General features: G+C 39.7%; 1 protein-coding gene across 1 annotated transcript in view; it reads right to left on the bottom strand.

Annotated features, from left to right (window-relative positions):
- Positions 1–12,846, bottom strand: part of NAA25 (N-alpha-acetyltransferase 25, NatB auxiliary subunit) — a 25,797-nt gene extending 12,951 nt beyond the window's left edge. The window contains exons 1-11 of the mRNA XM_010174710.2: positions 12,766–12,846; positions 11,707–11,845; positions 9,879–9,997; positions 7,884–7,958; positions 6,901–7,008; positions 6,376–6,454; positions 5,730–5,841; positions 4,505–4,594; positions 3,984–4,153; positions 3,088–3,200; positions 245–452 (exon numbers count right to left, since the gene is read on the bottom strand). Of these exons, the coding sequence (XP_010173012.1) occupies positions 245–452; positions 3,088–3,200; positions 3,984–4,153; positions 4,505–4,594; positions 5,730–5,841; positions 6,376–6,454; positions 6,901–7,008; positions 7,884–7,958; positions 9,879–9,997; positions 11,707–11,845; positions 12,766–12,825 (1,273 nt within the window). The 5' untranslated portion in view covers positions 12,826–12,846. The remainder of the gene's footprint in view (positions 1–244; positions 453–3,087; positions 3,201–3,983; positions 4,154–4,504; positions 4,595–5,729; positions 5,842–6,375; positions 6,455–6,900; positions 7,009–7,883; positions 7,959–9,878; positions 9,998–11,706; positions 11,846–12,765) is intronic.
- Between the last annotated feature and the right edge of the window lie 305 nt (positions 12,847–13,151).

Below are 13,151 nucleotides of genomic sequence, written 5' to 3'. Positions count from 1 at the left end.
AGGAATGCCTCATTTATCTTTAAGATAATACAACTGAAAAGAAACAAAATTAAAAGGAAATGGGTAATTCAGATATGCCCAAGGATATAATCCTAAAAGAGAAAGCAAAAGTATTATCTAGCAGCACCAATGGCAATAGCTGCCATCGTAGTTCCTGCTGCTCCTTCCTCCTGAAAAAGCTCTGAACTCCAGCCCATAAAAAGCTGCAAGTGAACTGCAACATTAATTTCAAGATTTTTCTCACCAAACTCCAACCCATGGCGGTATCTTAACATCAAGTCCCGGACCACAGTCAGCTTTTGCTTCTTATCCATGGCGTGATAGATACCGAGCAATCTCGAGAGCTGCACCACACACAAGTGCTGTTGCAGGGCTTTGATATCGGCTGGCAGTGCGATTTCACTCTCTGCTGTTGCAGACAGAGGGATTACTTCCAGCAACTGACTGATGAACTGAAAGAGAAACTCTGCTGTTAAATTCTGCAGGGTACTTGGGACTGCATGGATGGAAAGCATCATTTCCTCCCTCAAACCAAGCAAAAAAAAAAAAGCAAGGTGGAAATGTCAGTATCATCCCTGACGTCACACTGAGATCAGTGGCTCATGAGCTGCAGTATTTTATTTCATTTTTTTTTTTTGACAGGTGGTGAGCACAGAGCTCTGCTTGCAGCGTCCTAAATCACAGGCAAGTTTCCAATCCCTTGGCACACAAGGGAGTTCAAGCACCTGTTCACGCTCACAGTAATAACATACACAATTAGAATAATTAGTTACTGAAAGGCTTCACAGCAGGCTTTCAGGAAATAGTGCTTATGAACTACTAGTTGTTATATTTTCTCTCAACTCTGAAGTAATGCACTGTACTCAGTGAGGTCATCATCTTTGATTAATTATTTTTTTGAGTTAAGTTGTAAGAAAAGCAGCTTCTCATTGTTTACAAATTTAATAGCAGGCAGCAGACTTCTCACAACATGCAGCCAGGGCTGGACAGTAGGTTTTTTGTTGCCCTAAAATCCAACAGTGTTTACAAACTTAAAACTGAGTTAAAGCCAATGAATTCAGCTTTACAACATTTGGTCTTGAAACACAAGAACTGCATCAAGTGCATGGCCAAGGAAAAAAGCACGACGACTGCATAGGAGGAACACAGCACCACGCACACAAACTCCAGTTCTCCCACAGACTTTGACAAAGACTGTGTTGACAAATCTTTTCAGTCTCAGAGTTTGCCAAGCTGGGCAAGGTCAACCAAATCACTAGGTTGCATATGCTAATTTACACCTCTAGGAAGTCAGATGATGTCATGAAAATTATTTCTGGAATGGCCATGGGTCTAGTGGCCCAGCAAGATCATCACATTCTCAGCTACTGAACTGGACCACAATCCAGAAATTTCAAAAGACAAAAAAGACCCACTCAGGTGTGTATCGCCTCAGTGGACCCTGCTCCTGTACCGAGGATACCACAACCTTCAGCACCTTTTGCTGTGAAACAAGAATAAACCTCAACCAATCTATAAATATTTTCTTTAAGTAACTTCAACTTTCAGATTTCCAAAACACATCAGCACTTTTAGCATCACTAACCCTCCTCAGCTACACGTCTCCTTGACTAAAACTGCTGCAGACACATGCTTCAGAGATGACGGCCAGAAGAAAGCCATGCACTGGAGAGACCTTCTAATCTGCCAGTATGACTCAATGACACATGCACTAAATCAGCAGCAGTTTTAAGGCCAACCAGAAAATTTTAGAGAATTTATTTGAAGTCATGGTTTTAAAAGAACTGTGACAAAACTCTAGCCTCAACTATGATTTTAAAATACCATTCTCTCTGCTCCACGTTTTGAATTTGTTTCCTGGAAAGTTAGGATTAAATCTGTTCAGTGTTTCAGGACTTCAGAGTTACTTTGCAATGGTATCACCATTTCCAGAACCGTGAGTTAAATATCCTACTGATCACATCTGTTGCCAGTGGAGTAAGAACACACCTTTTAACATAAAACATCAGCAGCAACCCATACATGCCAGAGCCACCATTCTCCTTATCGGTGAGGCTGTGGGAAGAGCTTGCATTAGAAGTCAAAAAAATACTTTAATAAACTAACAAAACACCACCACTATCTACACTTTGTTTACAAACATTTTATCAACAGCCTCTGGCTGATCCAGGATTAGCCCTTCTGGGGTCTGATAATTTTACACAATGGCTTAGAAAAACAATGGGGTGAGTGACAGGATTCCCAGCTGCTGAAGTCATTCCACAAGCTGCTCATGACTCTGCACAAACAATCTTTTCAGTTAAAGAAAGAGATTCTGGACAAGTTGCCATATAGGTCTCTCGGTCACTCCTTGATGAGTATCAATGTGTCTGTTCTCTAGTACTGCAGCAGAGCCAAGCAAGACATCTGTGTGACACTGCCTGCACTGGATGAGGGATCTCATCATCGGGTGAGATTTTTCCCATCAAATATATATATTTTAATGGGAAAAACAAGTGATGAGTGGGAAGGGAAAAAGGAAGATGTCTTTGTAAAACAAAAGTCAAAGCACACAGCAATGAGAACTGCAAATGAATGAACAGGGTGGTCTTTCTCTTTACTGTTTTCACATTACTCCATGTTGTAAACTGGGATCTATAAATAAAAGTGATGAGACATTACTCATTTAAAAATCAGCTCATCAGGTAGCTTATCAATTGATCTACAATTCCGAGGGAGCTTCTCCTTACAAGATGCAAGCTTGCATCTTGTAACTTTCATCAGCATTACAAGCTTTTAATTTTTGATCCAAGAATTCAACCAAGACCATCTCAAATCACCCTGACACCTTGAAATCATAATAAAAAAGCCAAATAAATACTGTATCTGGGTCTGAGATTCTGCAGGATCAAACTTAGTTTTTAGTCTCCAGTTAAAATCCTCTGCTCAGTGAATTCAGATGTTCATTATATTTTCCGCAGTGCAAAGAGTTTTCTGAATTTCAAACAGAATGGAAAAATTTGATGTTTCCAGTCTTTTAATATGATAAAGGGACCAGAGTGCAACAGGCGCTGCCATTCCTGCCACCAATTCTTTATCTTTCCTTACCTTTGTGTAGTGGCTGGATGGGAGGAGATCCACAAATACTTTGAGATCAGTAAAACAGCAGGGTTTGTCCCCAAATTTTTTGAAGTATTGGAACATTAATTCTTCTGGATCACCTAGGAAAAAAGCCAGTTCATCTTTTCAATATGCTCTATTAAAAGTTGAATCTTTAAAGTCATTATGAGCAATCTTTGTCGCCTTTTTTTTTTTTTCCTCCCCTCTGAGATTACATAGTGATTTAGAAAACGGATAGCAGCACTACTGCAGATTTTAACAGAGGCTCAATGTCTTTGGTAACCAAGGACACACAAAAAAAAAACCCCCCCCAAGAGCTTCATTCAAGCTACTCTGGCAGATAAGAGCTCAGCATAACAGGCATGCATACACAGCTTCCCCTTATCTAACAGTAACTTATTTTTGGATGGAAATACAAAGGAAACTAGTAAGCAGCACAGATGTTTCTCTAATCACATTCTCTCCTTCACCAATTCCCTAAATGCGATTTTTAAATGCAAGTTTTCAAAAAGCAAAACCTGTTACAACTGCCAAAAAACTGAAATGAAAAACCACCCAGAGATTAGAGCGTAACAGCAGGACTTTCTACAGAAGCATCAGAAATGCACTGATTCATTAGGATGTCAGCAACTGTAAGCTCCCAGATCCCACAGGTCCTTTCAAAAGTTTCCCTCCTTGCTTTTACAAGCCCTGGAGCAGTCTGGCAATACCTGCCTTTCTTCAAGGCTCATCTTCTAATGCTTTCAAAATGCTTTACATATAGACAACAGCATGTACATTTTCATAACAGACTCTGTATTTACCTCAGTGATTTAGCAAAGAGCTTGTTCCAAGTTTGTGTTCTCTCTAAAAGATTCATTTATCATCCACTTAGTGGCTCTTACCTAGTTTATATTCATCATTACAACCTCGGTATCGCAAACGTCTGATCAGCTCCAGTTTAGCTAAATATGGTCCCCGAAGTGGCCGAGAGCTCTTAGATTCTTCTGTTATCCTCTCTTCTATAAACTTCACAGCTTGCTCTATAGAATAGTGTACTTCTCCTTCCAAAGAGCTGTGCAATTAAAGAGACAAAAGGTTCTTTGATTTTTCCCATTGCTATGGCATTGGTAACACATGCTCAGCATACTCCCAGGATACTCTTCAGGAAATCTGGCATGACGGATTCTCTAAATCACCATGAAAAATATGAACTGGAAGAGTTCTATAGCATACAAACCACTATTTACACAGCTGCTTCCAATAAACTACTGCCAGCCTCCAAAACAAAGTAGGGAGAACACATCATTTGGGGTCTGATATCAAGAAGTCAAAGACACAGACAGTGCTGTATTCAATACATGAATTCAAACAATTTCCTGTAGCACAAAGGAGAGACAAATCCAGGGCAAAACTGTTAACTTACTGCTCTTCTTCTGGTGGAGGTGTCCAGGATTCATCAATGAGTTGGAACACTGAATCAAAGTAAGTTATATAAAACTGCCAATCATCTGAGCTGAAACAAAAATCAGGCACAGAACAAAGGTTAGGGAATTGTCAAAACAGTAACTCACTTCTAAAACTGCACTCCTTGCAGAAGCTGAATTTAAAGAATGGCACACTCATACTACAGGAAAAAACAACTGTAATAAGAATAATTTCTCCTTGAAAAGGTCTCACATCTTAAGAACACTATCATCCTGAACTTCCTGAAACATACTAAAGGAAACAATTTCAATACAGAATTGATGCAAGCTACAAATTCTCCTCTTAACATTTACATTCCAATCAGAGCTCATGAATATCCCCACAAAATGCTAAGGCAGAAGTTTCTCCTGCCCATGTTCAGAGCAATTTAATAGTGTCGAACAGGAGATGCCAAATACAGAGAGGTAAAACTGAAAATGGCCTTATATTAGTTCTACACATGGCCAGTGTTGTGTTCAAGTGTTCTGTAAAGCTGATGATTATTTTCTTTGTTTTTTCCCACTACAAATATAATTAACAAATATCAAATACCAAGAACAACTTCTCTAGAGAATAAATATTTGCTGTCCCCAGTAGACGCAGACAGAACCTTCTAATCTTCAAGCCTCTGTATTTAACTTATATTTAAGATCAGGGCACAGCTAAATACAAAAAGCAAACAACAAATCTCTCTTGACAGTTCCAAGAGATAGATTTATCACACTCGTATGCTCTCTCCTGACACATCTGTTCAAAGCATTACATGCATTTCCCAGTACGAAGTCTGGCCAAGCGAGACAAGTGAAGCTCCAGAAAATTATATGTAAATGTAGTTCTCCTCTCCCACCATGAAAGTCAGAGCTGGACAACCAGCACAGCCTTCAGAAATAAGGAGGTAAATAAAATTTTATAGCATTCATGTGTCACTAAAGTCAGCCTTCAAAAAGAAGCAACTACAGTCCTGACACTGACTCTCCCTGTGACCTTCACCATGTCCCTTTAACACTCTATTCTGCTGCCCTTTCCTCAGGCTTTGGAGCGTAAATGTTTGGAAAGGCTTTGAGATCCTCTGACGTTCTTCTATTTTAACCATCACTTACAAAAGCCACTAAACAAGGCAATTCACAACCAGATCAGAATTTTTCTTCAGTTTTTTTAGTAGGACTGCAGAAATATCATCTCACTTTTTCAGCAGCAGCCTTCTCGACAGCGCGTTGCACTCTGGCCACCTACACAGCTTCTTGTACATTGCCATACACTTGTTCTCACGGCTTTGGAGCTCACTTGTCAGCTTCTCTAAATTAAAAACAGAAGGGCAAGTTTATTTAATCAATGCATTTCCTTCTCTACTTTTTGCACAAAGCTTCTTATTATAGCCAAAGTTGCAAACCAGTAAGTGTAAGAGAAGAGAGGCCCTTGAAGGATAGAAAGGACAGATTTGCTATGGAAACTTCCACATCCCAATTCCTTAAAACTGCAAAAGCATTTTAATCACCAGAAAGAGTCCACAAAAATGTAAAATATTAGGGAACCACTTTTAAGTATTTTTTTTAAGATGGCAGCTACAACAAACTACCATGCTATCAATTTAGTGCTGCTAAGCATAGTGCTGCAAAGTTCAGCACTGAATAACACTTAAATGCAATAAACACCTGGGTAAAGCCAGGCTGCACAAGAGCACCTCCAGAATTTGCATCCATTTTTGCATCTGGTGCTACAAGTCAGGCTTCTTACAGCTTTTTGGTTTTGTAACCAGTGGACAAGTCTGAAGCAAAGGAGAACTGCTGTTCCTCCACACAACTGTGATTATTAATTGACAGAATAAGTTACCTCCTAGTTTTCCTCTCACAACATCCAAGGCTTCCTTATACTTCTCCAAACGTTCCAGAATCATGTAGTATAGTTCAACCTTAAAAGAAAGATTAGACTGCAATGAAATTTGCTAGTAAAACAATACACAGGTGTGCCAAGAAATGAAGTGGCTTGTGTCACTGTCATTAGAAATAGGAGATAGGACTGCAAGGCTATCTTTAGTGTCCCAGAGGGTGTAACACTCAGGAATTTAGGTCTTTTCTCCATTCTCAGTCCTGAAGTTTCTCCTGGGGCCTCCCACGGAGCAAACCCAAGAACTTCATCAGTCAAATCAAATGCTAAAAAACTTTCTTGGTCACACTCTTCCAAATCCCCCTCAACCCTCTGCTCTTGGTTATCCTTCTGTCCTGCTACATTCGCATTTACTTCTGGAACACTATTGATTATTTTCTTGGAAAACTGTTAAAATAATCAATTTCCTTTAACAGTGCATTCCCTGTGTCAAACATGTTCAATCAAGTTTAAAGTATCTGCAAGTCTTACTTCAGCCTCAGCTTCAATCTTATCCTCTTTCACCATTTTTTCCACCATTCTCTCAGCTAGTGGCAAAAACATCGTCTTTGAGAGGTTTTCATCCTGTGCTGAAATGGACTAAGGGAGAGAAGAATTATTGTAACAGCTCATCAACTTTTTGTGTTGCCCCACCCACTGCTTTTTTCACATTGGAAGAGGAAAAAAACAAAACAAACCAAAGAGGTACTTCAATCCCTCCAAAACCACACATACAGAGCTGCCACCTGTCATGTGCAGGGAGCAAAAGGCAGCAATAAAACTGCTGATATCCTGAAAAGCTCACTCTTGGTTACACTGTCCAGACACTCATGCATCTAGGTCTACAATATCCGTGGCAAGTAACGCGTTGCAAGAACATGTTTATGATTTCCATGTATTTCCATGTTTATGTATTTCCACAGTATTTTAAAGAATGTGATTCATGCCTCCGTGCTTATTTTTTGCTTGGCCAACACTCAGGTTGTCTGATTAGTGCCTGAATCTGCTATCTCAGCTAACAGCAGCACAGCTGATCTGTCTATTCCTGCAGACTTTCTGCAGTCTTAAAGATATGCTAGGTCCAGAGCTCTCATTTATTTCCTCCTAGAGCATTTATAACCTAGTTACAGAGAGGAACAGTTCTGCCTAAGGAGCTGCAGATATGTGAGGATTTATTCATTAGCTCTCTAACTAAACAGCCAGTAGGACACCAGTCCAGGTAAGAGAATAATTGAAGTTGCATAAATGTGGCAAGGCAGACCAGTTAAGTTGCATTATAAAAACACTGCAGCATTCACATTGAACTACATCAATAATGCTGCTTACGGAGGGCTTGGTTCTTCTCCCAGCATCACAGAGAAACAGTTAAAACAGACATTTGACTTAAAATATCTCCAGTCTCTTCACTTGGAACATTTCTATGTTTGCACTATACCTGCAGCAGAAGTCAAACTCGTTTGCAACAGTGCACGTACCTGCATAATTAAGCTCATCACAGACCAAAAATAGTATGGATTTTTGGGTACAATCTTATAAAGTGCCATTCCAGCCTGAAAAACATAAGACAAAGTTTAATCATTCCTGAAACGTATCTGTTTATGAACTCTCATGACAGACAACGCAAGCTAAGCGGCAATGATGGCAGCAGACCACACAGAATTAGCGACTAGTTGGATTTTTATCAACCCGTGAGTCGTTCCATCCTGAAGAAGAAAATAGAGGGTGAAAATATTTCAAAGATCAAGTACTTGGTGTAGGTCTGACAAGGAACGTGCTCGACGTGCAGGTACGATTGCCTATAGAGATAACAGCTTCAATTAGAAGTGGTACCTACATCAGGAAGCAGAAGACTTATTCTTTAGGAGTGAGGGGGCTATTTTCACTGCTGATTTTCACCAGCATGCTCAATCAGTGCTACAAGGCACTTCAAACCACGTGCCTCCCTTCAACTGCCCTTCAACACCCATTTCATACGTGCACATACTCAGATATCCAAAACATGAGGTCACCGACACGTGCAAAGCGGTGCTTAAGCAAAGGCTGAGCTGAAAGTTTGGCTGTTTCAAAGCAGTGCCAAAGTATTCAAGATTCTCTAGCCTTACACAGAAACAGTTATTCACATATTTCTCTCATGGATTTCCAGTGTCAATATATAATGAAGGACATCACTTTTACCCACACAAAATCTGTAATTAATTTGAAGAAACCACACATAACACAGTCTACTACCACAGACGGACTTTTGTGCCGACTGCCTGACTGCAGTCACAGTTTGCATTTTCCAGGACTTCCAGCTGAAATACCCCAGAACACAGGACGCTGAGGTTTATTTTCACTCTCCAATCAGTTAGAATCCACGCACTCTGCATCTCTAAGTTCTTAGGCCAGTTTGGAACACCCTACTCTATGACAACGTCTGGATAACTTAACTAGATACACATTTGTATGACATTTTAAACATACCAAAGGTCAGATAAATGTTAAATGTAGTTATCTGTGCAAGAATGGCATTTTTTCCACTCATGGTTGTAGACAGGAGTTCAATTAACATACAGGCACGTCTCTGAAGTTTAGATTGTCATGTGAGGCTTGTAATTGCATGTACATTAATAATTTAGCCCCTATCTACAGCTTGAACTCAAACAGCATACCAGTTGGGCTACAATGGAGAGTAACACTGCCGCTCAACACATTCTTTTAGTTATTTAAATCAAATTTGTACAAAAATTCGAGTCACTTTAACAGAGTGGGAATGAGAGGGAGTTTGGGACTCATTTACTTGGCTCTCCGAGCTTTATTATACAACAGAGCGAGTGTACATGCTTTGAATAGAATCTTCCATTTATAGGCATTCTCCAGGCACCTAATTTGGAAGAGATGAAAACAAAACTAACCAGCATGACACTGTTCTGCCAACTGAGAAGAAAGATGTACTTAAAGGAAGTGCTTTTTAGTTTTTCTTCAGGGAATTACAATCAGTACAAGTCTGGTTGTATGTTAAGATTCCAGAGGTAAGAGCATGGAAAAAATTACTCTTCCCAAAGATAACAGCAAACTAAGGAGTAAATCAAGTCTCAAAACATGGATCAAAAGACCGTGCTACATCTTCTTGTATCTATTCCAGAATTCCTTTATAAAACACCACCTCATATGTAACCACCATACTTTTCAAGGTAGATTGACAAAAACCTCCCAAAGTAACCCACATACTCTATCAGACCAGATATGCAAACAAAAGGCACAGTTGTCCTATCCCATGGTAAGGAAAAGAAAACATTTGTCTTCAGATAACCCACCCCCTATTTAACTGTTATTTAACAGTCTTCTCGGCCTTTCTGTAAAAACTAACACAGAGTTTAACTTCTGCATTAACCCTTCTGGAAGATTACATAGAATATGAACAGGCATTAACAGTTACACATGTAGAAAAAGACACCTTAAATGACCAGAACACAAATTGTTGATATTACCTGTTGCATCTTCTTGTATTCTCCAACCCTGGCATAGGCCATGAAGAGATGAGAGTGATACTCTTCGCTGTTGGGAACCTTCTTTACAGCTGCCTCGTAAAGTTTAGTTACCAGTTCCGCTAAACCAAAACCAGATGCTTGAGTTAAGACAAATTTGGGAATAATTTTAAAGCACAGCTACCTAAAGATAGCATCAGTAATACTCTGAGCAGTAATCTAATTACACTCATCAACCACAGAAATCGTCCTCTCTCCCCCAAGACCCCAAGCACTACAAACATTAGGGAAAGGAAGAAAGTGCTTAAAAAAACCCAAACAAACCAACCTCAAAAGAGAGTTAATGGCAACAACTGAACTGCTCAGAAGCACTTTTTCTTAAAAAAAAAGTCTTTTTCTTAAGGAAGTTTATCTGTTCTGGAGTGTTAAACTGAATGAAGATTTCAAATCCTGGCAGAAATGACTGCTCCACATGAATTATGTATCAAAACACAGAACATTTTCAGAGCCCAATATCAAATCAGTTACTTTTATTGCAGGTTTACATTTTTTTAACATTTTTTTATGTTAGTCATATCCTGTTACTTCCCAATTGCCTATTTTAGTACTCCAAACAAGTCAAATACTTCACACTATACTTTTTATTAACAAAAGTCTATCATGACTAAATACTTGTGATATTATAATATGCAAAAATTCCTTACATTTTCACCTTTCCAGATCTTTTTTCCTTATGCATACAATCATATCTCAGAACAGTATGTAATTTGTCTTTCATATATTTTACATATCCTCGACACACATACATAAAACATCTAATTACAACTTTCTTGCAGGACCAAAAGTGGAAGTGCCTAACACCTACTATTTCCTTTCTGAGTTATAAACCTAAAAGTTCGAAATCTGAGCTTAATGCTTAGGCAGGTTGTTTACAATCACAGAAAGGCCTGGGACATTTTTAGGGGTTTGTTTATGTTGAAGTCACACATACACACAAAAATTTTGTATTATTCAAGAAACAATGTTTTAATTCCACATATACATACACACACACATAAAAAAAATAACCTAGAGGAGCATAAGCAATTGCTGTATTGCAGACTGATACCAAATACCCATTTCCACAAAAGTTGTTTCAACCCATTGTCATTGTTCCAGCAATTCAAGAATAAGGTTGCTACCACCACCCAGAACCACAAGAAGCTGCCAGAAACAACAACTGTTTAGAGCTGTAGATAAGCAGTATATAAGGTCTGGCTTCTTTCAGGAAAGCACAGGCAATTTTACCCCATCACTCAAATATCTGTGATTTACTATTTTTTAAATACAGTATCCCTACCAGGAACCAAACTGAAAAAGCAAATGCGGTCAAACTGAGAGGCCAGAGTTTCACTTCTGTTTGTCACACAGCTTCTTGAAGCCTGAACCCCTCGACTACAGTCTCACAGCGTTAAGCACACCCCAAACCACAAACCATGTGATTTGTCATCTCTACCACATATACTGACAACAAATTCCAGTAGCTTTCATTTAAAAAAACCAAAGTGAACTCATAGGCTGATCATGACGGATGATGATGATTAGTGTGCTGCTCATTTAAGACCTGTGTACACAATAATCTTAATGAGAGAAGCCTAAACAACATTCTTTATGGTGATCACCAGTGCCTTAAAGTCGTTTATAACAGGCATCACTGACATTCTGCAAGTCTCTTAATGACATGTCTGTAAGCGAGCCCTGGACTTTGCGCGTTTCCCATGAGATGGTGGGTTACATACACTTCTGGAAGAAGGTAAATAGTTTTTTAAGAGGAGCAAAGGAAAAAGCTTACGTCTGTGCATTTCCCGGTAAAGAATAGTTAGTGCTTGCAAGGAATTATCATCTGTGGGTTCAAGTGCTGCTACTTCTTGTGCCAGAGCATACGCTTCATCTTGCTTACCAGTTCTCTGCAAGCCAATTGCCTTTAGAACCTATTGACACAACACAGAGGCAGCTGTTAGAAACAGTGTGAACAGTTAGAAACCAGTGGAAATCCTCTCATTCCTGGTGAGGAGAGGCTTTTGCCACTTCATTACTTCTACAGAATTTCCAAGTTTTATCAAGCTTCTAATCCATAAGGGTGTAGAGGAAAACTTCCAAATGCAAGCTGCACAAATACTGGGGCTTTGCATTTCTTAATGAACACGGAAGCCGCTCTAAGGCATCAGCTGCTGCTCAGTTTTCCCTACCTGCAGACTGCAAACTGACCAGTCCTGCCAACTCACATTTATATCTTTCAATAACTGGCCAGAGAGAACTGACATAAATGAGATTCAGGTCAATGACAGGCAGTTCAGCTTGGAAAGCTTTCAAAATGGAGAAGTGGTGTGAACTGTAGAGGAAAACCCATGGGGGAAAGAGAAAAGTAGAGAGTCACATGTTCAGAAAAGTGAGGAACAGAACTCCTTTCCTTCAACAGGGGCACAGCAAGGAGAGCAGAAGAGCAAATGCTTCCAAAACCACTTTGTTATGTTTTACTAAGGGCTACACCGCCCAAGGAAACATTTTGGTCCAAACTACTACAGAGAAGTCTCTCAAACCAACATCTAGAAGAGGCATTTTTAAGGCATAGCCCATGTGCCTACCTGTAGCTCTACCAGGGAGATAGACAATTAACTCAGATGTAACCAATTACACTCCGGTCATTAGAGGCACCTCACCAAGAGGATCCATACAGGTTTTCATGCTAACACAATACTGTATCAATCAGAACAGCCTGAGATGTTGCAGAGGGTTCAGAAAACCCCGTGGTCTCTGGAAGATGACGGACACTGCTGGAAAGGCACAGCGAGACGCTCCAAGGCTCAGAGCTGCGCTCCCCAAACGAGGTCAGTGTGCAGCACTCACTCACCTTCGCACAGTGAAGATCCTTGTGTTTTTTCAGCAGTTTATCCGCTTGCTGGATTGCCATTTTATTATTGCCATTATCGAGATAATCTGCAGAAAGAAGAACAACATATATAGTATTAGACCAGAACACAAAACCATTCTGGAAAGCTACCTCTAATTTTACCGTGGAGTATGTGCTGTCAGGCCAGCAGTGCAAACTGCATTTTCCTTGTACAATTACTACTAAGCCAAACATTCAGGAAACGTGTCATTTTGTAGGTGAAGTATTCATCTCGCTGTACTGGTTTTAGTCATTCAAACAAACAAGCTTTTGTAATTACTCCCCATAGATCATTACAGCAACAAAAGAGACGTATAATAGAGAGGGTTCTGCAGCAACAGCTCTTT

This window comes from Antrostomus carolinensis, unplaced genomic scaffold, assembly GCF_000700745.2.
Source record: "Antrostomus carolinensis isolate BGI_N321 unplaced genomic scaffold, ASM70074v2 scaffold23410, whole genome shotgun sequence".
NCBI lineage: Eukaryota > Metazoa > Chordata > Aves > Caprimulgiformes > Caprimulgidae > Antrostomus > Antrostomus carolinensis.
This window is presented reverse-complemented; position numbering and strand designations above follow the sequence as displayed.